The sequence below is a fragment of the Thamnophis sirtalis genome, unplaced genomic scaffold (assembly GCF_051295495.1).
Source record: "Thamnophis sirtalis isolate CommonGarterSnake01/CBP01778 unplaced genomic scaffold, rThaSir2_p1.2 scaffold_14, whole genome shotgun sequence".
NCBI lineage: Eukaryota > Metazoa > Chordata > Lepidosauria > Squamata > Natricidae > Thamnophis > Thamnophis sirtalis.
This window is the reverse complement of record NW_028261394.1, coordinates 18,447,509-18,472,385: the sequence shown is the minus strand read 5'-3', so window position 1 is coordinate 18,472,385 and position 24,877 is coordinate 18,447,509. Positions and strand designations below refer to the sequence as shown.

General features: G+C 45.0%; 1 protein-coding gene across 1 annotated transcript in view; it reads right to left on the bottom strand.

Annotated features, from left to right (window-relative positions):
- The window catches only part of SOX8 (SRY-box transcription factor 8), a 37,516-nt gene extending 22,385 nt beyond the window's left edge, over window positions 1-15,131 (bottom strand). The window contains exon 1 of the mRNA XM_014074088.2: window positions 14,522-15,131. Within this exon, the coding sequence (XP_013929563.2) occupies window positions 14,522-14,937 (416 nt within the window). The 5' untranslated portion in view covers window positions 14,938-15,131. The remainder of the gene's footprint in view (window positions 1-14,521) is intronic.
- Between the last annotated feature and the right edge of the window lie 9,746 nt (window positions 15,132-24,877).

Sequence of the window (24,877 nt, the reverse complement as noted above, 5' to 3'; positions counted from 1 at the left end):
GGCAGGCAGGCAGGCAGGCAGGCAGGCAGGCAGGCAGGCAGGCAGGCAGGCAGGCAGGCAGGCAGGCAGACAGACAGACAGACAGACAGACAGACATTATAGATTATTATTATAATGCTCCCCCTCAAAGAACATTAGCACTAGACATTATTTTTAATCTTTTCCAATGTACAAATGATATACGTAAATGGAAACATCTGTAAGTTAGGCTTTTAAAAAATCATGCTTGCTAACATTTTTCTATCTCTGTTATTTCTCCTGTTCATATAAAACTTTGGATTTGTTTCTGGATGACTGAACTGAAATGAAAATGCTACATTCAGCCAACATGTTCAGCCAACAACGTTTGCAGGAAATAGGTATATCTGATCTAGTGAAAGAAGGACTAGGGGAGATATGATAGCAGTCTTCCAATATTTGAGGGATTGTCATAGAGAAGAGGGGGTCAAGCTATTTTCCAAAGCACCAGAAAGCAAGAAGAGGAGCAATGGATAGAAACTAATTAAGGAGAGGAGCAACCGAGAACTAAGGAGAAATTTCCTGACAATGAATCAGAATGAATAAGCTGGAAGGGACCTTGGAGGTCTTCTAGTCCAGCCCCCTGCTCAAGCAGGAGAACCCATACCACTGATGGTGAATCTTTTTGGCACCAAGTACCCAAACTGGAACATGCGTGCATGCACATGTGTCTGTGCCGAAAACCCGAAGACTAGCTAGGTGGTGCACATGTACATGCAGGCCACCTGGTCTTCGGGTTTCAAGCACACAAACGCATGCATGCACCCATGTTCTAGTTTGGGCACTCAGTGCCAAAAAGGTTTGCCATCCTAGACCTATACCATTTCAGATAAGTGGCCTTCCCTGGCACAGTTGTGAATTAAGATGATTGTTAAGCGAACTCTGCTTCCCCACTGACTTTGCTTGTCAGAAAGTCACCCAAAGGGATAACATGACCTGGGGACTGTCATAACTATGAACCAGTTGCCAAGTACATGAGGATATATAAGAACTAACCCGTGGAACGACTTGACTCGTTGTGGATGCTGCAACACTTGCGGTTTTTAAGAAGAGACTGGAGAGCCATTTGTCTAAATGATATAGGGTCTCCTGCTCGAGTAGGAGGTGGAATAGAAGTCCTCCAAGGCCCCCTCCAACTCTCTTGTTCTATGTTGCATTGTATTCATTCAGTAATTGAAGCCATACATTTTTGAACAGCTTTGCAATCTTTTCACATATCTACTCAGCAATAAACCCAATGAGTCTGCAGAGGTCACAACCGAGACACATGCAAAAATCGCACTGTTAGGGTTAGAGAGCAACAAGGCTATGTAAAAAAGTTGCTGTTAAAATATCTGAAAAACACCAGCATCTGGGATGTATCGTTCTTTGACTATAAAATTTACACTTAACTATCCTTTCCAGGAAACTGTTGGGTCTTTTTTACAACAGGCAAATAAAATAACAGATGAAATACAACTGAACAGTTGATTTCCATAAGTTCATATCAGTTGTTGTAGTTAGTTGCGAAGTCGTGTCCGATCCATCGCAACTCCATGGACAATGTTCCTCCAGGCCTTCCTGTCCTCTACCATCCCCCAGAGTGTGATTTAAGCTCACACCGACTGCTTCAGTGACTCCATCCAGCCACCTCTTTCTCTGTCGTCCCCTTCTTCTTTTGCCCTCAGTCTTTCCCAGTATGAGGCTCTTCTCCAGGGAGTCCTTCCTTCTCATTAGGTGGCCAAAGTATTGGAGTTCTATTAAATGTTGTGCAATATTAGTGCAATCTCAGGGTTTTCAATTCAATTGTATAGAATAGAATGTGAAGGATGCGAAGAATGTAAAGGTTGGAGCAGATGAGGCGAAAGGGAATAACAGAATAAAGTTGGAAGGGACCTTGGAGGTCTTCTAGTCCAACCGCTCCACCCCTTTCCCACAAGTGGCCCTCCAATCTGTTCTTAAAAGCTTCCACTGATGGAGCCCCCACAACTTCTGAAGGCAAAGCTGTTCCACTGGTTAATTGTTCCATTAGGAAATTTCTCCTTATTTCGAGGTTGCTTTTCTCCTAGATTAGTTTCCATTCATTTTTTTCTTGTCTTGCTTTCTGATTCTTTGGAAAATAGCTTGACTCCCTCTTCTTTGTGGCAGCCCCTCAAATACTGGAACACTGCTATTGTGTCACCCCTGGTCCTTCTTTTCTCTAGACTAATCTACCCAATTGTTCTTCATATGTGGGAGAAAAGTTCTTAAATGACCCACCCCCCATTTCATTCTGATTCCTGGGCAAGGGAAAATCTGTTTTCTGTATGTGCTTCATCTCAAAATGCCTTTTGAAAGCTCTTTTTTTTATAAAATATTTTTTATTCTTTTATATCATAGTCTTCCTTTCTATGTTGAGCAGTGTGCTCTCTAGGCATCCAAGGTGTTAGCATACAAACGTACAAACATCATCATCATTATAATTACACACACACACACATAACATATACATGTTATGTTTCTTTTAACAAATGGTAGCCCACTGAAATAACAAATGGATCAATGGATGTTCTGAAAAGCGAGGTCAGCAATTTTATTAAATCACCTTAAACTAGAATTACTTATATAAACAAATATGCAGTAATATATAAACAAATATGCATCTCTGGATAACGCCATCCATCGTAGTGTGGGCAACCCATGACAGGGGTGTCAAAACCAAGGCCCGGGGGCCTGATCCAGCCCACTGAGTGCTTAGATCTGGCCCGCGGGCCACCCCTGAAACAGTGAAGGGCCAGTCCGCGGGGCCTCTGTCAGCAAAAACAGAGGGCCACATGCAGCCCTTGAGAGCTTTGTTTTTGCTGGCAGAGGGTTGTAGGAAGCCGGTGCAGCCAAAAGCAGAGCCCAGGAGCCTGTTTTTACTGGCAGAGTACTCGGGCCTCCACAGGCGCCCCCGAAAGGAATGACGTCAAGCTGGCCATGCCCACCCTGGCTACGCCCCCCACCCTCCCCCCCAGGTCAAACAAAACCCTAATGTGGCCCTCAATGAAATTGAGTGGTTATGAAGAGGACGTGTGGTGTCCCAGACCATCCTTTGGACCCTGCTCAAGCATGACTTACATGGCATGTCTGGATAGAAGGAAGCGAACCTCCAATAATCTTTTCTGCTGTCCTCACCACTCTGCACCACCTTCCTTTCCGAAGCAGTAATACCTCGAAACCACACAGTAATTGTATAGAGACTTGAATGTCAATTTCTCTTATGCAGTAATAACTTCATTGACATTACTAAGGATTTGTGAGTGGGTGACCAGCACAGAAATGACAAAACGCATATTCAGAAAGGGAGTTTCCATCCCCATAAACATCATATTTCTCTTCCCCCCTCCTCTCTCTCTCACACACACAAACACACCATTTGTAAAAAGAGCCACGTTGTTTCAGATTCATTTAAAAAAACAAATCAGGGTTGGATATATTCACTCTTTAATTCAATGGAAAAATAAAAAATAAAATAAAACACTTTTTGACTACGATCCTACATCAATTTGTACTTGCTGGAAAAAAGCCAAGAGGCATCTCTTTGGTTTTGTGTCCCATTTCTTGCGATAGCTCTCTCTCCAATCTGGTGCTTTCTGGTTGTGTTGATTTTTAAGGTCCCACGCTGGCTGAGGATTGCAAAAAACCCACATCTCAAATATTTGTGAGGTGTCCGGCTGTGAAAGATTGAACTGTAATGACCCAATATAAATATTCTGAAGGATATTCTGACTGTGGATAGGAACAGAGAAGGGGAGGGAGAGGAAGAGATAGTTCTCTCCGAAGAGCCATCAGCATCACTAAAAAGGCATTGGAGTGCATGTCAGCTTCCCAAATAAATTTCTCCACATTAGAGGATCTACTCTACACACACTTAGTCTGTATAGGCTTTATTGTCATGTTACATCATGTACAAACTTCAGAGGATAATCAGAACTGCAGAAAAAAACAATGGCTACCAACCTGCCTTCCATTGAGGACCTGTATATTGCACAAGTCAAAAAGAGGGCCGTGAAAATATCTGCAGATCCCTCACATCCTGGACATAAATTGTTTCAACTCCGACCCTCAAAGCGAAGCTATAGAGCATTGCACACCAAGACAACTAGACACAAGGACAGTTTACTATTAGTCTTCTCATCGTTCCTATCACCCATCTCCTCCCACTTATGACTGCAGGACTATAACTTTATTGCTTGTATCCTTACAATTTATATTGATATTGATTGTTTCCTGATTGTTTATTTGTACACTATGACTATCTTTAAGTGTTGTGCCTTATGATTCTTGACAAATGTATCTTGTCTTTTTATGTACACTGAGAGCATCTACACCAAAGACAAATTGCTTGCGTGTCCAATCACACTTAGCCAATAAAGAATTCTGTTCTGTTCTGTTCTAGTTATACAATGAAATTGGTTTTAGCCTCACTGGTGCAATTCATGACAAAAAATACAAGCAACCTAAATAGTATAAAGAATAATCCCTATGCAAGTAATTAGGAAAAAGAAAAAGAAAGAAGAAGAAAAACTACTCATACGTTTCCGCGTGTGCATGGAATGATTGTGGTTGTGTTTCAGAGTCTGACAGCTCAAGGATAGAAACTATTTTTAAACCTATTTGTTTATATTTATAACATTTCTGTGCAAGGGATAAAACATACATTTATTTCAAAGGGAGTTTGGCCTTCGCAGCCTGCCTTAAAACACAGTGGCCCAAAACTCCCCCCCGATGCATTTCAGCAGCTTCAAGTATTCCTCCAGAAATTGCAAAAAGTAGCTTCTATAAGGGAAAATACTTGCAACTTCTGTTCTTCTTATTTTGTTGCCTTTGGTCAGCCACAAATTTGTTTTCGTTTCCCCAAAACTGAAGTTCCCATCTTCTCAACGCGGCAGTAAGCCTGACTAAGGTCAATGAGGCCTATTCTGTGAAAAATATACAAAGTAGACCTGGACTTACGACCACAAGAGAGCCCAACATTTATGTTGCTAAATGAAATGTTGGTTCGGTGAGCTTTGCCCCATCTTTCGCCCTTTCTTGCCACGGTTGTTAATCACTGCAGTTGTTAATAACATGGTTGTTAAGCAAATCTGGCTCTCCCCCCAGTGACTTTGTCAGAAGGTCACAACATGACCCCCTGGACACTGCAACCGTCATAAATGCGAGTCAGTTGCCAAATGGCTGTATTTTGATCATGTGACCACGGGATGCTGCAGTGGTTGTAAGTGTGAAAAATGGTCATAATTCACTTTTTTCAGTGCCATTCCAACTTGGAATGATCACTAAATGGACTGTTGTAAGTCGAGACCTACCTATCCTGTTTCCCTGAAAATAAGACCTTCCCAGATAATAAGCCCAATTGGGCTTTTGAGTGTATGCGCTAAAATAAGCCCTCCCCCCAAATATTGCAGCACAGCAGCAGCCATGAGGTGATCACACTCGTCGCCTCCTGCACCTCAAAAATAATAAGACCTCCCTGAAAATAAGGCTTATTTCGGGGGTCAAAATAAAATAAGACCCTGCCTTATTTTCAGGGAAACACTGTGTATAGAAGAATCTTCTCTCAGGGGGAAGCTTGGCCATTGAAAAGGGTCCCTGGGGTCTGAAGAACACGTTAATTTAGGACCCAAATTAAAATGCCCCCATTCGATAGCTGTCTAGTAGTTTTTTTCAAAATATCCAGCAAAAAGGAGCCGAATCACACGGAATTCTTTTTGCCGTTTGGATTTTGTTCCTCCTACAAATCAGAGTCCGCTTTCTGTAGCTCAAGGTCATTTGTTCTTCTGTGTTCCAAATTTGGGAATGATGGAAAGCAGGATCTCATCAAGCATTTCAGATTCAGAAAGAGGTTAGCTGGCTTTTGCAAGGCTACATCTACCCACTGCCTTCAACCTCCCTTCGACTGAAGATAATAGTTCTGGTCCTCCAAATTGCAAGAGCAAGATCACTTTGGCTTATATATCGCTTCACAGTGCTTTTACAGCCCTCTCTGAGCAATTTACAGAGTCAGCCTCTTGCCCCCGACAATCTGGGTCCTCGTTTTATTGACCTCAGAAGGAGGGAAGGCTGAGTCAACCTTGAGCCACTCAGGATCAAATTGCTGGCAATCAGCATAATTAGCCTGCAGTACGGCATTCTAACAGGAATCAAGCCTCTTGCCCCCAACAATCTGGGTCCTCGTTTTACCCACCTTTTGGGAGGGGTTTCCCCCTCTCCCAGTTTTTCTGAATCTTGGTTAAGATGTGGGAATCTGACCAGCCGAGAACAGAGAGGAATCTCTGTTGCATCTCACAGAACATAGAATAAAGGAGTTGGAAGATAACCTCAGAGGTCATCTAGTCCAACCCCCTGCTCGAGCAAGAAGAGTCTATACCCATTTAGAGAAATGGCTGCTCAGTCTCTTTTTTGTGATAGAGCACCCACAACTTCTGAAGGCAAGCTGTTCCACTGGTTGATTGCTCTCACCGTTAGGAAATTTCTCCTTAGTTCCAGGTTGCTTCTCTTCTTGGTTAGTTTCCATCTATTGTTTCTTGTCCTGCCTTTGGGTGCTTTGGAAAATAAGTTGACCCCTCTCATCTTTGTGGCAGCCCCTCAAATATTGGAAGACTGCTATCATGTCACTCCTGGTCCTTCTTTTCACTAGAGTAGACGTCTCATATCTCATGATTTGGAAACTCTTTTTTGAGTCGTATGTACGTGACTTCACACGGCACACCCGGGAACCTGGAAGAGATTCATCTGCATCTATTTTGCAAATGCTTCAACAAAGTATTTGCATTCTATCTTGCTAACAGTCCCGCCTCACATCCCTTTCCCCAGCTTGTCACACAAGAGTTCGGAACTGGATAGAGTTTCTCTTGTTTCACTTCTTTCTCTCTCTGCAGTGTGTAATGGCTGAGTAAACCATGAGAACACTTGAGAGCCGGGAAGGACTCAAACTCATTTCACACCTGATGTCCCTCTGCTCCAAAGTGAGTTTCAGTTAGAGTGTTTTTAATCATGGCAACCTGGACTACTCAAATATGGGATGAAGCATATGGCTTCCATTTTTGGATGCTCCTCCCATATTTGGGTAGACCAGGTTGCCCTGATAAATCTCTCCCCTGGTATAGCCGACAAAGCCAGGAGAGCCCATGGCTTAGAGGTTAATGCATCTACCTAATATAAAAGTAGCTTGAAAGGTATGGCTAGGTGATGAGAGCTAACAGCTTGAAATAAATCCATACTAATCTCCCTTTATTTTTTTGTCGGTAAATATAAATTTAACACAAAAATAAATTGCAGTAAGATTGATACTCCTCTATCTTCTGAATATGAAAATTTCCCAGGGCCCACACTTCTAAGCTGGGCAAGCTTATTTCTTGGCTCAATGAAAAGGTCACTTTGAGTCTAGAATTGCCTTCTAGCATACTGCATCAGATTCAGCAAAATACAAAGCTTCCTGAAAAATTTCCTTTTTAACCTTTGGAAAGAACACACCCTTTTGGCAAGAGCTGAATATGCCCCCAAAGGAGATGCAGCCCCAAAGCACAAAGACTTTCCATTGCCCACAACAACCGGTGCCTTCCGGGGCAAACGGTTCTACCAAAAGCATTTCTTGATTTGTAACTGCTAGGAAGGTGTGGGTTTATTATGCAATGGGATGTTTCTTTACAATTTATTTACAATAAATTTATTAAAATTTATACTGTTCTATTTGTTTCCTAGCATGATTTGATTGCTTATTAGTAACCTATGATTATCACTAAGTGTTGTATCTTATGATTCGATGAATTTATTCTATTTTATTTTTTTACATGTACACTGAGAGCATTTGTACCAAAGATAAATTACTTGAGTGTTCAATCACACTTGGCCAATAAAGAATTCTATTCTATTCTATTCTATTCTATTCTATTCTATTTTATATTCTATTCTATCTTCAGATGCATTTGTAGGTTGGGGGTCCTACATGAACAGGGGATATTTTTCACTCTGAATTTCTCACTGACTAATTTCAGAAATGTCACTTAAGCCATCACATGATTTGGTATTTTGGGGTTGGGGGGGGGGAGTTGGCTTCTCGTATGTCCTTGACCACAGATTGTAAAAACCATGGCTTGTGGCTTAGCATATCATGCAAACGCAGCTGATTGTGACTCATTCGACACGCAGGGGTGAACAGTGCAATATCCGGACAAGGTCATTACTGATCGGGGAGCAGCCCAGCTTCATTGGAAATCACAAGCCAGGGCTGGAAGAGAAAACTGCAGACCGGGATGACCTGCCTGAATTCCCACATGAAGGCCAAGGGGGTACGGAACTGGGATAAAAGAAGCAATGACCACCTATTAGTACCACTTTATAAAGCCTTAGTAATGCCACACCTGGCATGCTGCAGTTTGCCTCCACTGCATTACAAAAAAGATGTTGAGACTTTAGAAAAAGTGCAGAGACAAGCAACTAAGACGATTAAAGGCCTGGAGGATAAAACATATGAAGAACGGTTGCTGGATTTGGGTTTGGCTAGTCCAGAGAAAAGAAGGACTAGGGAGAGAGACAATAGCTTTCCAGTATTTGAGAAGCTGCCACAAAGAGGAGGGGGTCAATTTATTTTCCAAAACACCAGAGGCAAGAAGCAATGGATGGAAAGTTACCAAAGAGAGAAGCAATCTGGAATTAAGAAGAAACTTATTAACAGTGAGGACCATTAACCAGAAATCGTGGGTGTTCCATCACTGGAGGTTTTCAAGAAGAGACTGGTCAGTCACTTGTCTGAAATGGTATAGGGTCTCCTGCTTGAGCAGGGGGCTGGACTAGAAGACCCCCAAGATCCCTTCCATGTTCTATTCTATGGATTTCCAAGAAGAACTAAATAGGTTGCCTCTCCACAGTAGGGACAGAATCAAACAGGATGTGTGGGAATCGGCAAGATATCTAAATGACCTGATCTTCCCAAAACAAAGAACAGCTTTCTTCAGAGCCAGATTTAACATTCTTCCTTCAGCACTCCTCCAGGGCAGGTATAAGAGAACACCTATAGCAGAACGGGTTTGTATATGTGGTAAAGGAGAAATGGAAGATATCTCATGTGTTCTATTACACTGTGAGCTATTCAGAGTTTGTACTGCACATATTCTCCCCTTATTAGAGAGATTGCCAGGGAGGGCAGACAATTTTTATGTAGGCTTTCTGCTCCAGGACACAAACCCGGTTACCACATCTGCAATGGCAAAGTTCTGTGTTGCTGCAATGTCCACAAGAAAAAAAATTGGTTACAGAAGTATAGTTGTCATCTTGTACCAATTATTTGGACATACCTCTAACAATTTCTGGACCATTGTATTTACTCCCATACTGATCCGTTTTGCACCCAGGTAAACCAGGGAGTGACCCCAACAATTTGAAAACATGTATGTTATTATCCACTTTTAACATCAATACTTTATAATTATATTTTAATGTCAGTACTTTTAACATATGGTAAAAAGTAATGTGTATTGCTGGTCTTTGACCATAATAAAGATTTATACTTCCATGTTCTATTCTGATTCAAACCTTCTCTATCTTACTGGAGGCAAATACCCCTGTACATATGGTCCCCGACTTACAGCAGCTGTTCAAACTTACAACAGCATTGACAAAAAAGTGATTTTATGGCCACTTTGTACGCTCAGAACCAGTGTAGCACTCCCATGGTCATGTGATCATAATTTGGACACTTGGCTACTGACTCACCTTTAGGACGGTTGCAGAGTCTCAGAGTCAGGTGACTGACTCCCTTTTGTGACCTTCTGACAGAGTTCATGCAGCAGCCAGATTCATTGAAGGACTGTGTTACTACCTTAATAACTGTGATGATTCACTTAACAACTATAGAATGGAAGGTCATCAAATTGGCTTAGCAAATGTCTCGCAGAAAAAAGAATTCTGCAAATTCTTTGCCCTGCAGAAAAGAGAAGCAAGTAGCAAACCGTCTCTAGGACGGAGCTGTGAGGCAAGGAATGAAATCTCCTCCGAGCAGTGAACTTGCTGGGTGGCCTCGTGCTTTGCTCTGAGTCAAGCGAGATATAATGCGCACATAATAACAGGGGGACAGTGGAGGCTTTATGGCAATATTGGCTGGATTCAGACAAGACGCCAAGCTTAAACTGCAGTGTGCAAGCAGGCCATGTGGCTGCCTCGGCACATCATGCTCCACAAATAGAGCATTAGAAAACCCACCAGAGCTGGAGTCATGCAACATGCTTGTTTGAGACCAAAGGAAATGAGGAGAGTGGACAGAGGTACTGTAATCCTATGACCGGTCTTATCCTGACGCCAAATAAAATTATTTTAACCCTCCAATTTGTTTGCTTTATTTATGTAACTGCCCGTCTTACATATGCAGCTCTGGGAAGTTCACAAAATTAAACCTAAAAAGAAAACGCATATAAATAACACAAAAAAGAATAATAGCAAAGCCCAGTAAAAAAATTAATTAAAGGGATTAAAAACCATTAACCAGAAATCCTGGGCCTAGGGAAAACTGGTGGCATACCCCATATCTATTTATTCATTTTGAATCTGCTAAACAAATAATTCCCTCAATACTGTCAAACTATTTACAAAGTCTGCATTACTATTATTATTCGTCTTCTCATCGTTCCTATCACCCATCTCCTTCCACTTAGGACTGTATGATTGTAACTTGTTGTTTGTATCCTTACAATTTATATTGATTGTTTCCTAGTATGATTTGATTGCTTATTTGTACTCTATGACTATCATTAAATGTTGTACCTTATGATTCGTGACGAATGTATCTACTTTTTATGTACACTGAGAGCAAAATCTTGTTTCAAAAAGGATAACGAAAGCCTTTGACTTTTCAATTTTAATGGTGCTTGAGTGACAGTGGCTCGAGAAAGAAACAGAACAGGGTTGTGACTGAACTGCACCAAAATGAGATTCATGCACCAAAAAATAATAATAAAATACTAGAATGTGCAGAAATGGATAGATTAACACTTGAAATGAAAGAGAAGGAAGACATGGAATATTTTGAAATATGGGACTCATTCTATCAATAGTTAACTAATAGAAACAGAAGTTAAAGTGTTTAAAATTGTAGGACAAGGATTTAGCTTTACTATGAGGGCTTATTACATTATGTTTATTATTAATATTAATTAGTATCCATAATTAATAATATTCATATTATGAAGAGAATACAATGTTATTATATGATTACTACTAATGAATATGATGATGATGATTGCTCAAATTAACTCTAATCTGTTTATATAGACATTGAAACTGTTGCTCTTTTCTATACAAGGCAAAATAAAATGAAATGAAATGAAAACGAACAAAACAAAATGACAGTTCTAACTATCCCATTCATTTATTAGGGATGGTTTTAGCTCATTAAAGGGACACAGTGGCTCAGTGGCTAAGACACTGAGCTTGTCAATCAGAAAGGTTGGCAGTTTGGCGGTTCGAATCCCTAGCGCCACGTAACAGAATGAGCTCCCGTTACTTGTCCCAGCTTCTACCAATCTAGCAGTTTTAAAGTACGTGAAAAAGGCAAGCAGAAAAATAGGGACCACCTTTGGTGGGAAGGTAACAGCATTCCGTGCCCCTTCAGCATTTACTCATGCCGGCCACATGACCACAGAGACGTCTTTGGAAAGAGCTGGATCTTTGGCTTTGAAACAGAGATGAGCACCCCCCCTAGAATCAGGAATGACTAGCACATATGTGCGAGGGGAACCTTTACCTTAGCTCATTATCATTTGTCTAAACCTGGCAACTCAATCTAATTTCTAACTGAGTGCCAGGTTTAGGAAAAGGGTGAGCTTCTAAAAACTTATATCAATAGACATATATATACATATGCATATACATATACATACACACACATATAAATATAAATATAATATAAACGCCCCTGGGTTTTCATAGGTCAGCCAGTATCCTATGCCTGCAAAGTACGAACCAGGCAATGGTAAATATGTCTTTTACTCCCTATATAGATCTATTCCAATGTGCTACTTAAAATCTCAACCGGGCTTCCCTGTAACTCAAGAGGCTTATGGAGGTTTGCAGCCAACCTTGGAAGCCAAGCGAATAGAAAATTCCAGAGGGGCAGCTGCTCTGAGCTTGCTGCAGAAAAACAAAGAAAGTCTTGTGGCACCTGAAAAAAAAATTGCAGCCAGGCATCAGTTTCTGGGGGCACCGTGTTCTAGTCCATGCAAACTTTTGCCACAATAAATATGTTGGACTTTCAAGTATCCTTTTTCTCTGAGTAAAACTGACCACCGTCTGCTGATTGGTTTATTTTCTTCCAGAGGCAACAAGAAAAGAGTTGTTTTAAAAAGCGATAGAGAAGACGTATGAGCCAGAAGAGCTCAAAGGATCATAAAATTGTTCGTCTCTAAGGCGCCATAAACCGATTCGCGTGTGTGCTTTAATTCCTGCGGCTAAGAACATAGTTTGTCGCATCTCTTTCATACGACATTTTACACCTTGTGACACAAAGGTCACTTTTGAGGGCTTCGGGGTCTTCTTCCCCATAAAATAAAACTGATGTTTATTCACACTGTCATTTGATTGGCAACAAGCTGGGAGGGGATGGGAACACAGCTATCCGTACACAGCACCAAACTGACCCTACTTTGTGGGATATCTATCCAAATCTCACCACCCAGAACTAAGAGGTGAGATGCTGAAATATTCCAGGAATTTGGTGATGCTTTATAACAGGGCTCACCAACCTTTCGGATCTCAGGGACCACTAAATTCATCTTTTTAAATCCCGCGGACCACTAATATGAATGTTTAAAAAGATAAATAGTATTTAGTGCAATATAAAAAATGCAAATAATTTTTCTGCAGACCACCAAAATTTTCTCACAGACCCACCAGTCCATGGACCACTGGTTGGTGATCACTGCTTTATAAGGCTAAAAAGGAAGAATGCTTTCTAAAGTCCCCCCCTCCTTGTTTTATAATGCACCATGTTTCCAGCTTTAAAAAATCAGGGGCCATTCAAGTAATAATGCATTTTACACACCAAGGGGACACCAGGGCTAGAAACAGCCACCTTTCCAACAGGTACTCCCCAGTGGCCTCAAAGGCTCCGATCAGGGTGGGATGGGGGGGGGACTTATAAGTCAATCCCTTTGAACTTCCAGGAATGTCCCTGATTTGACCCTTCATTTCCTTCCAGCTGTCCTTCATTACCCTGGCTGCACTTTTGATTCCATCCATGTGTTCCTTAAGTTCAGGATTTATCCCTCAAAGACAAAGGGGGTGGGGGGTATCCCAGAGGCTCTAGCAAGCCCCACCACCACCACAGTAGCCCTGAAAAACCAGAACACGTCCAGGCTTGGATGTTGTAAGCCAATATTTGGAAACAAGAGCCAGGTTGTATGTCTGGACTACATAACCCTCGTTCCAGGAGTCTGAACATGGTGTCCACTGAAATCCAAGGGAGCGCCTACTTTTTCAGCCTTCCGACATGCAGCTCCCGTGCCTTCCTCAAACCGACACTCAATGGGGCAGGAATTGGCTGCAGCTAAGAAAGCAATTAAAACCGAATTGCTTTTCAATTTTATTCAAACAGAAGAATGTGAAGAGACCCCAGGCTGATCCAGGATGTCTCAACGCAAGGGCCTGATGGGCACTTACCTGTGGGCCCCGTAAGCATAGGGGCCCCATATACTAATCTGGATATGTTAACCCTTCAATGCACCTTGTATCATATAAATACAGCAACATGTTTATTACATTTTACTGCATTTTTAGATTAATACTAACATGCAAATATATGTTTAATTGTATCAACTATTTACATTTTTTTTATTCCTGTCAGTAGTTGTGGTAGGGTCCCCAGGACACTGCTTTGGGGGCGGCTGGGGGGGGGAATAATGCTGGTAAGAAGGCCCTGCTGGGCTGATCGTCTCAACATCTGGAACCCAACCCCGCATCGGGGCGACCGCTGCGCCCCTTCTTCGGCTTATTACGTCCGAAGGGGAGCCCAGGGCTCGCAATCCCCCGGGAGCCACCCCTCCTGACGCATGGGCTTCCCAACAAGATGGGGAGGGAGCTCCTATCGTCCACAGCCGACCCCCCCCCCCCACACACGGCTTGTTAGCCGGCAACGGCAACAAAAAAATGGGTGCAAGGCATCCCGTCGGTTAAGCTCCGATTCTTAACGCTTGCAAAAAGCTTCGGATGGAGAAAGTCCCCGAACAGCGGCGAAAGCACAAACGCCCCAACCGGATCGACCGCAGCTCCTCTCGCACCCAAATGCGCAACCGGCAAGTCGAGTCAACTCCCAAGCGGGAGAAATGGTCGTCTGTATCAGGCACTAAATAATCAGCAACCGCGGGAAGCAGCGGAGACCCACCGACCGAGGTGAGCCGCCCTTCCCGGGCGTACAGCCGCTCGCCACCCCGATCCTACCCAAGGGGGTCCCCGGTCGGTCGACCGCCCGCCCGCCCCTTCCCGCCCGTGGGAGGATCCGCGTGAGGCCACTCACCGCCAGAGCTTGCCCAGCGTCTTGCTGAGCTCGGCGTTGTGCAGATGTGGGTACTGGTCGGCCAGCTTCCTGCGCGCCGCTTGAGCCCAAACCATGAAGGCGTTCATGGGCCGCTTCACGTGCGGCTTGGCTTTCAGCGCCCCATTGCCCCGCACCGGCATGGGCACCAGGCTCCAGTCGTAGCCCTTCAGCACCTGCGACACGGCGTCCCGGATGCAGGCGGGGAAGCGCTCGTCCACGTCCCCCGGCTCGCCCTTGGAGGATCGCGGCGCCGAAGCCGGTGATGGACCCTCCGACCCGGCCGGCGAGGAAGGTGCGTCCGAGTCCGAGTCCACGTGCGAGAGGGAGCTGGCGGTGCCGGCCGGGCTACCCGGCGCCTCCAGGGCTTTGACCTGCTCCTCGCTCATGTTCAGCATTGGCGCCGCCGGGCAGCGCAGCGCAGCCGGAGATCCGGGCTCAGCCGTGGGGGAGGGGTAACTTATCCCACTGCCCGGCTCCCGAGCGCCCAGCGCCGCCGCCGCTTCTGCCGAGCGCCCAGGGGAATCGAACCCGCCGCCACTGCCGGAGCGCGCAACCTGCCCGAATGCGCCGCTCGATCCAAACGCTTCGACTCGCCGCGGCCAGCGACTTTCTTCCCCGGTGGGGCGAGCCCGCTCCGCCTCTTCCCTCTTTCCTATTGGCCAGCGGAGGAGGGGGTACTCTGCATAAAAGGCGGGGCTTCGGTTCTTCCCCCACCGGTTCTTAAAGCGACCCGGGGATTGAAAATAAAGATAATAAAATAGTAAAATCAAATTAGAATACAAAAAAAAAAAAAAACTAAAGTAGAAGAAAAAATAAAATAAATAATAAAATAAAATATATAATATATAAAATAAAACATATAATATATAAAATAAAACATATAATATATAAAATAAAACATATAATATATAAAATAAAACATATAATATATAAAATGAAATGAAATATAAAATATATAAAATAAAAAATAAAATATAAGATATACCCCTTCGTGGATTATTGCCTTATCCTGGCGAAGGGGCTTGCGTAGCTCAATGAAGCTACGTTGCACTATGTTCAACGTTTTTAATGTTTACCTAATAAAAACTTTAAAAAGAAGAGGAGGAGGAAGAAGAAGAGGAGGAGGAGGAGGAGGAAGAAGAAGAATATATAAACAAACATAAAATAAAATCCGAAGGTGGAAAGCTGGCAGATGATTTGTTTGCAGATTGCCTGAGTAGGAAAAAAAATGGGGGGGGGGAGAGAGAGAACTGCGAGTAAAAATCTGGGAATAAAGTAGTACTTATTTGTGGGGTAAATTTACTAGACGCCTCTTCCCAACGTATCCGGACGTTGTGGATCAACACCCGTACTTCCGCGGAGCATGGGCTCTGTAGTTCAATACATCCGAAGAACCTCAATTGAAGAGCTTTTCTAGATCAGGGGAGGATCCAGAAATCTACCTGATGCGGAGTGGGATCCCCGCGGTGGCCAATGAAATATTTCCCAGGTTTACTTCGGACATCTAAAATTGGACCCGAATTGGCTGCCCTGAATGTGGAGATTTCCCAATGGAATGGCGTGTCTGACTATTTCAGGAAAATCAATAGGGAAACCCCAACCCTCCCAAGGCCCAGTAGGGCTTCCTGAGTCGCTTCAGGGCCCCACTACCCTCTCCCCCCCCCGACTCTTCCCTTCCCTTCCCAAGCAGGAACTCATTCATCTCTGCAAATGGCAATTGCTTTACTGTCCCTGTGAAATTAGAGAAAGTAGACCAACTCGGTCCACAGCAATTTGGATCCACGTAAAGGCCAGGGGATGTGATTAGGGCGCTGAGCAACGCAGGGCAATTACGTTGACCTAACCGAGGCTCTATATTCCCACGACACGCTGACTCCCGCTTAAGTAGACTTGGCCGGCGGCGCTTTCCCAATTTTCCTTGCTTCACACAACACGCTGAATCACAAACTTTAGCCCCTTTAGCAGAAGTTGGGGTGGGAATAAACCAGGGATCCCCTTAGCTCGATCAGAGTTGAGTGGTGGGCTCAACCGCAACAAGAGATTCGGAACCTCAACCTTCTGCTACGGTCCCACCACCCAATTACCCCCTCCTATTAACCAAGTTAATTGTTTGTTTGGATTCGCAGGATACCCCCACCCCCACCCCTTTGACTAAACGCTCTCGAGCCAAAGCTAAGAAGTAATTAACTAGGGTTGGGAGGTTATAGGAACGCAGCATCTCTTTTTTGCGAGTTCAGGAAAATCTTTGGGCGGGAAGCTGATTTTCGGGTGGGGGAAAAGGAAGGAGGGCTCGGACTGGGACTCGCTTAGCCCCAGGTGGCTGCGCTCTAGGTTTACTCCGGTATAAACTGCGTTCGCCCAACAGCCTGCTGAACCAGCGAAGGCCCAAGCAGGAGCGCGGAGCTCCCCTTTTCGCCGCAGATTCTGGTTAAGACGTTCTGGGAAGCCTGAGGGGGAAGTCTTGGGATGATGACGATGATGATGACGATGATCAGGATAGATCTGGAAGGGACCTGACAGGTCTTCTAGTCCAACCCCCTGCTTGAGCAGGAGACCCTATGCCATCTCAGACAAGTGGCTGTCCAGTCTCTTCTTGAAAACCTCCAGTGATGGAGCGCCCACAGCTTCTGGTGGCGAGCTGTTCCACTGGTTCATTGTCCTCCCTGTTAGGAAGTTTCTCCTTAATATAATATTAATCAAAATACAGCTGGAAGGACTTTGGAAGTCTTCTACTCCAATCCCATATTTCACTTCATCCCCCTCGGTCGTTGAACGGAGGCTCGTTGTTTTGCAAGAATTGGAAACCTAGCTCTTTTTTTTTCCTCTCTGGGAGCAAAGCGCATATATCGATGGTCAGTAATTTACTGAGCCTTTCAAAGACTGTGTGGGGTAGGGATTTGCGGTCTGTAAGCAAAGCGTTTGCGCCTGTTTGGAAGGAGAAATGGAACGGCCCTGGAGTGGGGTAGTGTACCTCAAAGGGAGACTAGTTAAGGGCTTCGAGAGATTCTTACGTCTTAGGGTGGCTTCTTACGCATTGCGCTCGACTCAAGAAGCCGTTTGGATTTAGTCTGCAAACCGTGGCTAAGCAAAGCGCACCTAAGCCAGGCCGGTTGAAGAGGTGTCCAAACTGGGGGGGGGAGGGGTGGTATGGGCAAAGTTAGCTTCTGCCCCCTCCTCTTCCAGGCACTCTCAGCCCAAAGACTGATAGGGAAGGGAGCTGTCTGGGGACAGAGAAAGAACCCAACGGGGGAGGGGGACAGAAAAAGCAAGGCTCAATCTGCGATCTGTTCCCATTTCTGCAGAAACTTCGTGGGATCGCCTTACCGAGCCCCGATCTACTAAATAGCCCTCCCATACCACAATGTTATCTTAGCATGGGGTTATTCGCTTAGAACCTTGGAGGTCTTCTAGTCCAGCCCCCTGCTCAAGCAGGAGAACCTATGCTATTTCAGATAAGGGACTGTCTAGTTTTAGGGACTCCCTACGCTGATGGAGCGCCCACGATTTTTGCCTCAGTGGGCACCCAAGTTAGGATGCGGGCAGGACAGCGACAGGCAGAATCAGAATAAAAAGATCCAGAAAACCTTTTGCCGCACCTGGCGGCTCCTAGAACGGGCGAGACACAAACTAACCACGTTTTCAGCCCGCGTGTTTATCGGCTACCTGGCAAATAGGGGTTTGGCCTTGGCAACTACGCGTTATGCGTGTGCTCGAATGGCAACAGCGAGGTACCCGTATCGTGTGAACCCAGCTCCTCACCCCGTGGAAAAAATGACAACGGCGTGGCTATTCCCTCCCCCTCCAAGTGAAGCTCCAGTTCGTCGTAGCAAAGTTGGGTGATGGTGAAAGACCCCACAGCTGCCTTCGCACAAGTTTAAGAGGGCTAAATTTGCGGGGGGGTGGGAGGAGAGAGTGGTTGGCCGAAACTCGCTGAAAGAAAATTCCACGTCTTTCTGACTTCAGTGATTAATTCAGCCTCTGAGATAAACGTATTGTATGAACGCAGCCGGCCTCCCTTCTTCTCCAGCATCCGTGCCTCGCTTAACACATAGAAGCCCGCAAGGGGTGGGGGCTGGTCCCCAACGAAGAACGAGCCAACTAACCCGAGCGTGGGTTGTGGAGAGGTACAAAGCAAAGGCAAGAGGCTCATTGCCACCGTTTCTCTTGAGGTTACCAACCTGAGGCTCGCATTGGCAAATCTAGGGCGGCGCGGCAGCGATCCTAAACTCCCACCTTAGAGCGGGCGCGCCACAGAATGCAAATACAGGAAGCGGAGTCTGTTTCCTGACGCATCTCTCTCTTGCAAAGAAACCCTTCCTTGTTCTACCTCTCCTGGCTGCAATCTCAGCTATCTTTGAGTCTCCAGTCCCATCTTGAGTTTCCTTTGAGTTGAGCCGCACCTCCCATTTTTAAGAACCGGGAGACCTTGGAGGGGGGGAATGGAGGCCAAAGGTGCCTTAAAGTCCAGTTGCCTCTTGAAAAAGTACCTTTGGGACAACCGTGACCGGATGGCTGATAATCTCCATGGACACTTTTGAGGGAGGATTCCCAATCAGGTTTAGCAGCCAACACTTCTCCAATTTTGCAGCAAGGCAACTATTATAGTTTAATTCAAAGAATCTTCCCAGAACCACAGCCTGCAAGAAAAACAGAGATCTATCTGGGCCATATTGGTGCCCACAGGTGCCTCCTTTTTCAGATGATCTGACACAGATTTCCTTAAGTATTGATATGCCAGAGAAAAGAACAGCAGCGAAGTACTATAAAAACAAAATAAGAACCAGCATAAAATTTTGTTTTCAAGAAGAGACTACTAGACAGTCACTTGTCTAAAATAGTATAAGTTCTCCTCCTTGAGCAGGGGGCTGGACTAGAAGACCTCCAAGGTCCCTTCCACCTCATACTCTTCCCATTTCATTCCATTCCTGCCCTATCCTATCCTATCCTGCCCTGCCCTATCTAATCTATCTGTCTGTCTATCTATCTATCTATCATCTATCTATCTACCTATCTTCCTTTCCTATCCTATCATCTATGTATGTACAGGGCGGGGCATAACCTTTTCCTAGGGGGTCACAGCAACACTTGTAATAACAACACAAATAATTCATACACCATTCGAAAGCCCATCAAAAACTGAGTTTATTGACACGATTTAATAGTCAGTATGACCACCATTAGCCCTTCGAACAGCATTCAAACGAGGTGGATAAGAACACAACAAATCTTCAAACAGTTCCGTTCGATTTTCCAGATTTTTCAACACAGTTTCCAAATTCATTCTCAAAGTTTCAACCGAAACAAATTTAACATTTAATAGCTCATTCAATTCAGTTTTTTATGGGCTTTAAAATGAGGTGTCGCAGAAGTTGTAAACTGCTGTCGATCTTGCTGTGACCCCCTAGGAAAAGGTTATGCCCCGCCCTCTATGTACGTACCTACCTACCTACCTACCTACCTATCTTCCTTTCCTTTCCTATCAATTCATCCATCAATCTTCCTATCCTATCTATCATCCTATCCTATCCTATCCTATCCTATCCTATCTATCCATCTTCCTATCCCTCTATCTATCTATCTATCTATCTATCTATCTATCTATCTATCTATCTATCTTCTATCTATCTTTCATCTATCTATCTATCTATCTATCTATCTATCTATCTATCTATCTATCTATCTATCTATCTTCCTCTCCTCTATTCTATTCTATTCTATTCTTTCATTTCACTTTCTCTATGTATTCCCATTCCATTCCACCCATACAACAGCAGTGGAAAAAGTGACATTCAACCGATCCTCCCACTTCAAAACCTTTGAAGCATCCCTACAGTTCAGGAGCTTGGCAATTGTCATGCATCCCCGATGGTTGCATTGTCTCGTGGTCCAGGGATTGCCATTTCTGAACTTCCCAGCTGGCTTCCAACAACCAAGATCATTGGGGGAAGTGGACAAATTATCTTAACAATTGCAGTGATTCGCTTAACAATTATGGCAAAAATGGTCACAACATTGGGCACCATTCACTAAATAGCCATCTTGGTTAGTATAATGCTCTGTGAGGGAGATGAGACATTTAAAAATGTGATAAAGAAACAAATTTTCACACGCTTAGATACTGCATCCAATTTTGGTCACCACACTGTAAAAAATATGTTGAGATTCTAGAAAGAGTGCAGAGAAGAGCAACCAGGATCATTAGGGGACTGGAGGCTCAAAAATACAATGAACAATTGCAGGAACTGGGCACAGCTAGTCTAGTGAAGAGAAGGACCAGGGGACTCATGATAGCAGTCTTCTAATATTTGAGGGGCTGCCACAGAGAGGAGGGGGTCAAGCTATTCTCCAAAGTCACTCTGCTGCCTTTCACACTTAAGGGAGGATTAGAATCCCCAACCTCCCAATTTCGAAATCATCAGTTTCAGCATTACATCAAAACTTTGAGAAACTGGAGATTTTCTAAAAACAACAACAAAAAAACCCAACCCTTTAAAATTATTTCCTTGTGATGGTTCCGCTGAAGCTGGAAAAAGCCCCTTGCCTTCCACAGAAAAGAGGAAATTTGTGGGCTCCATGCCTGGCAGAATTCGGTCAACCCCAAGGTCACTCTGCCTGGTGTGGCACTACGTGACTATTACACGAGTAGCTTCAGCGAAAAAGGAAAGTGGCTTTTAAGAAAAGCGCTTTTACTTTTGGTTTGAAGCACTCTGTGAGGCTTTTGTTCAGGACTTTCAATGGAAAGGAAACCTCCCCCTCAGTATGACCGGAGCACACTGCTCTGTTTTACTGGTTCAACTCCAGCTGTGATGACCCGGGTGTGGCACGAAAGCAACACAGCCACAGGACAGGTCTAACTCCCCTTTATTGCTCCAACTTTGCCCCCAAACGTTCCCACATTTACTACAAGTCTGGGAGCAAAGCTCTCACAGGCACCTTCAGGGCATGCGCGGGAGTGCCAAAAAATGGAAGAGCAGTTCTCGGAGCGCATGCGCAGACCGGTCGCCTGGTCTTCCAGTTTCTGATGCGCATGCAAAGACCAGCTGGCTGGCATGCGTGTGTGGGCCAAAACCAGAAGAGCAATGGGCAACGGTTGGCATGCCTGGAGAGATGGCTCTACATGCCACTTCTGGAACATGTGCCATGGGTTCGCCATCACGCATGTAGATCACGGTGCTCTTAAAGGTTCTTTTTCAAAAGGCAACTGGACTTTCTTCATTTTTTTTCTTTGAAGATGTTTTGTTTCTCATCCAAGAATCGAAGAAGCTTCCTGGATGAGAGGCGAAACGTCTTCAAGGAAAAACAAAGGAAGTCCACTTGCCTTTTGAAAAAGCACCTTTGGGCCTGGACTTCAATTGGACAGAAGAGAATTCTTTATTGGCCAAGTGTGATTGGACACGCAAGGAATTTGTCTCCAAGCTCCCAAATGCAACAACCAAGCGATACAACAATGTATACACAACAACAACAACAACAATAACAAAGTGACAGGTCATACATCACAAACATAGTTACGGTCCATCATAAGATACAAACAACAGGTGATAAATCATAACATACCAATAGGAGAAGATAGTAGGAAAACGGAGGAAAGATGAGAAATGAAAAGATGATAATAGCAATGCAGGCAGTCCTCAACTTACAACAGTTCATTTAGTGACCATTCAAAATTACAACAGCACTGAAAAAAGTGAGTTATGACTATTTTTCACACTTATGACCATTGCAGCATCCCCCTGGACATGTGATTTACATTCGGATGCTTGACAGCTGACTCACATTTATGATGGTGTCAGTGTCCCGGGGTCACGACATGATCCTCTTTTGTGACCTTCTGAACAAGCAAAGTCATTGGGGAAAGCAGATTCACTTAACGACTGTGTTACTAACTTAACAATTGCAGTGATTCACTTAACAACCTGCGGTAAGAAAAGGGGGTAAAAAAAGGGGGCACGACTCCCTTCAGACATTGTTCACTTAGCATCATAAACCTCAATGGTGGGTGTAAATGGAAGACCACAAGACAGGTGAGAGCAGGCCAGAGACCCCAGGGCACGAGAGAGCCCCCCCCCAAGGGGTTGGTCCAATTGTTGTCGTCCAGAGTATCCTTATGCTTTGTCATCCGTGAAGGATAGGAAAGGGCAATGGACTATACAGGTCATCCTCACTTAGTGACTTCTTGTTCAGCAACCATTCGAAGTCACAAGAGTGCTCCACAAGAAGACTTATGGCCGGTCCTTGAAGTTGTGGCTGTCGCAGTGTCCCCAACGTCACAGGATGATGATGGGGGCACTTGGCAACCCGCCCACAGTTACAGTGGTCACAGCTTCCCACAGTCACATCATCACCCCTTGTCATCTTCACTGCCAGCTTCCCAGTGGTTGGTTCTGGATCCCATTTCAACTGGTATGGCTGGAACGAGCCCGGCGGTGTCCACATGGACACGTGCAGCATGCGCATGCACCTTATTGCCTCCGCAAGCCTCTGCCATGCTCCAGCTGCTCAGTGGACTGTCACGCAGGAGCTGTATGCGCTGTGCACGGAAGCGCCATAGACTTAAAAGACCAGTAAGGAGCTCGGGCGGGCGGGGAGGGGGAGCCTCCAGAGCACCATACCAGAACGGTATCCGGTACTCTGGTCGGGCTCCGGTATGCCCATACTGGGGCGTATGGCCTGCAACCCACCACTGCAGCTTCCCATACATCAAGCCAATGTGGAAACCAGCCACGCCCTGATGTGCTTAATAATGGCACATGATTCCTTAACAGCCACAACCTGAACTATTGTTGTACACTGAAGATCGCGTTTAATTTAGTTGTACAATAGCAATAGCAGTTAGCAATAGCAGTTAGACTTATATACTGCTTCATAGGGCTTTCAGCCCTCTCTAAGCGGTTTACAGAGTCAGCATATTGCCCCCACAGTCTGGGTCCTCATTTCACCCACCTCGGAAGGATGGAAGGCCGAGTCAACCTTGAGACGGTGAGATTTGAACTGCTGAACTGCAGATAAGTTAGCTGAAGTGGCCTGCAGTACTGCACCCTAACCACTGCGCCACCTCGGCTCATCGTACAAGGTGGAATGACAATAAAGTAAAATGAACTAAACTAAGTGGAGGATTAAAAGATGGGTAAAACACGGACTGGGTCTTTCCAGGCTCAGCTGAAAAACCTGAGGACCCCACGGCCACCCTAGCCTGCCACCCAATCCAATCCCGGACTCCCTGTGCGACTTCCGGATCCCTTCTCGGCCTTCTCCTTCCCCAACCCTGTTGCAAAGCAAGCCTTGCAAGAGGCATGGGTGTGGGGAGGCCTAGCTGTGCCTGGAACGAGCCTGAAAGTCTGGGCAAAGGGATGCCCACAAGGGAGAGGAGCGGATGTGACTCACGACGGTTCATTTATTGACTGTTGAAAGCTGCAACGGCACTGAAAAAAGTGAGGTCACTCTGCCTTGTGTGGCACAACGTGACTTTTACACGATTGGCTTCAGCGAAAAAGGAAAGTGGCTTTTAAGAAAAGCGCTTTTACTTTTGGTTTGAAGCACTCTGCGAGGCTTTTGTTCAGGACTTTCAATGGAAAGGAAACCTCCCCCTCAGTATGACCGGAGCACACTGCTCTGTTTTACTGGTTCAACTCCAGCTGTGATGACCCGGGTGTGGCACGAAAGCAACACAGCCACAGGACAGGTCTAACTCCCCTTTATTGCTCCAACTTTGCCCCCAAACGTTCCCACATTTACTACAAGTCTGGGAGCAAAGCTCTCACAGGCACCTTCAGGGCATGCGCGGGAGTGCCAAAAAATGGAAGAGCAGTTCTCGGAGCGCATGCGCAAACCGGTCGCCTGGTCTTCCAGTTTCTGATGCGCATGCAAAGACCAGCTGGCTGGCATGCGTGTGCGGGCCAGAAACCAGAAGAGCAACGGGCAACGGTTGGCATGTCTGGAGAGATGGCTCTGCATGCCACTTCCGGAACATGTGCCATGGGCTCGCCATCACGCATGTAGATCACGGTGCTCTTAAAGGTTCTTTTTCAAAAGGCAACTGGACTTTCTTCATTTTTTTTCTTTGAAGATGTTTTGTTTCTCATCCAAGAATCGAAGAAGCTTCCTGGATGAGAGGCGAAACGTCTTCAAGGAAAAACAAAGGAAGTCCACTTGCCTTTTGAAAAAGCACCTTTGGGCCTGGACTTCAATCGGACAGAAGAGAATTCTTTATTGGCCAAGTGTGATTGGACACGCAAGGAATTTGTCTCCAAGCTCCCAAATGCAACAACCAAGCGATACAATAACACGTACACTCCCCCACCCCCTCAACGACAAAGAGACAGGTCACACATCACA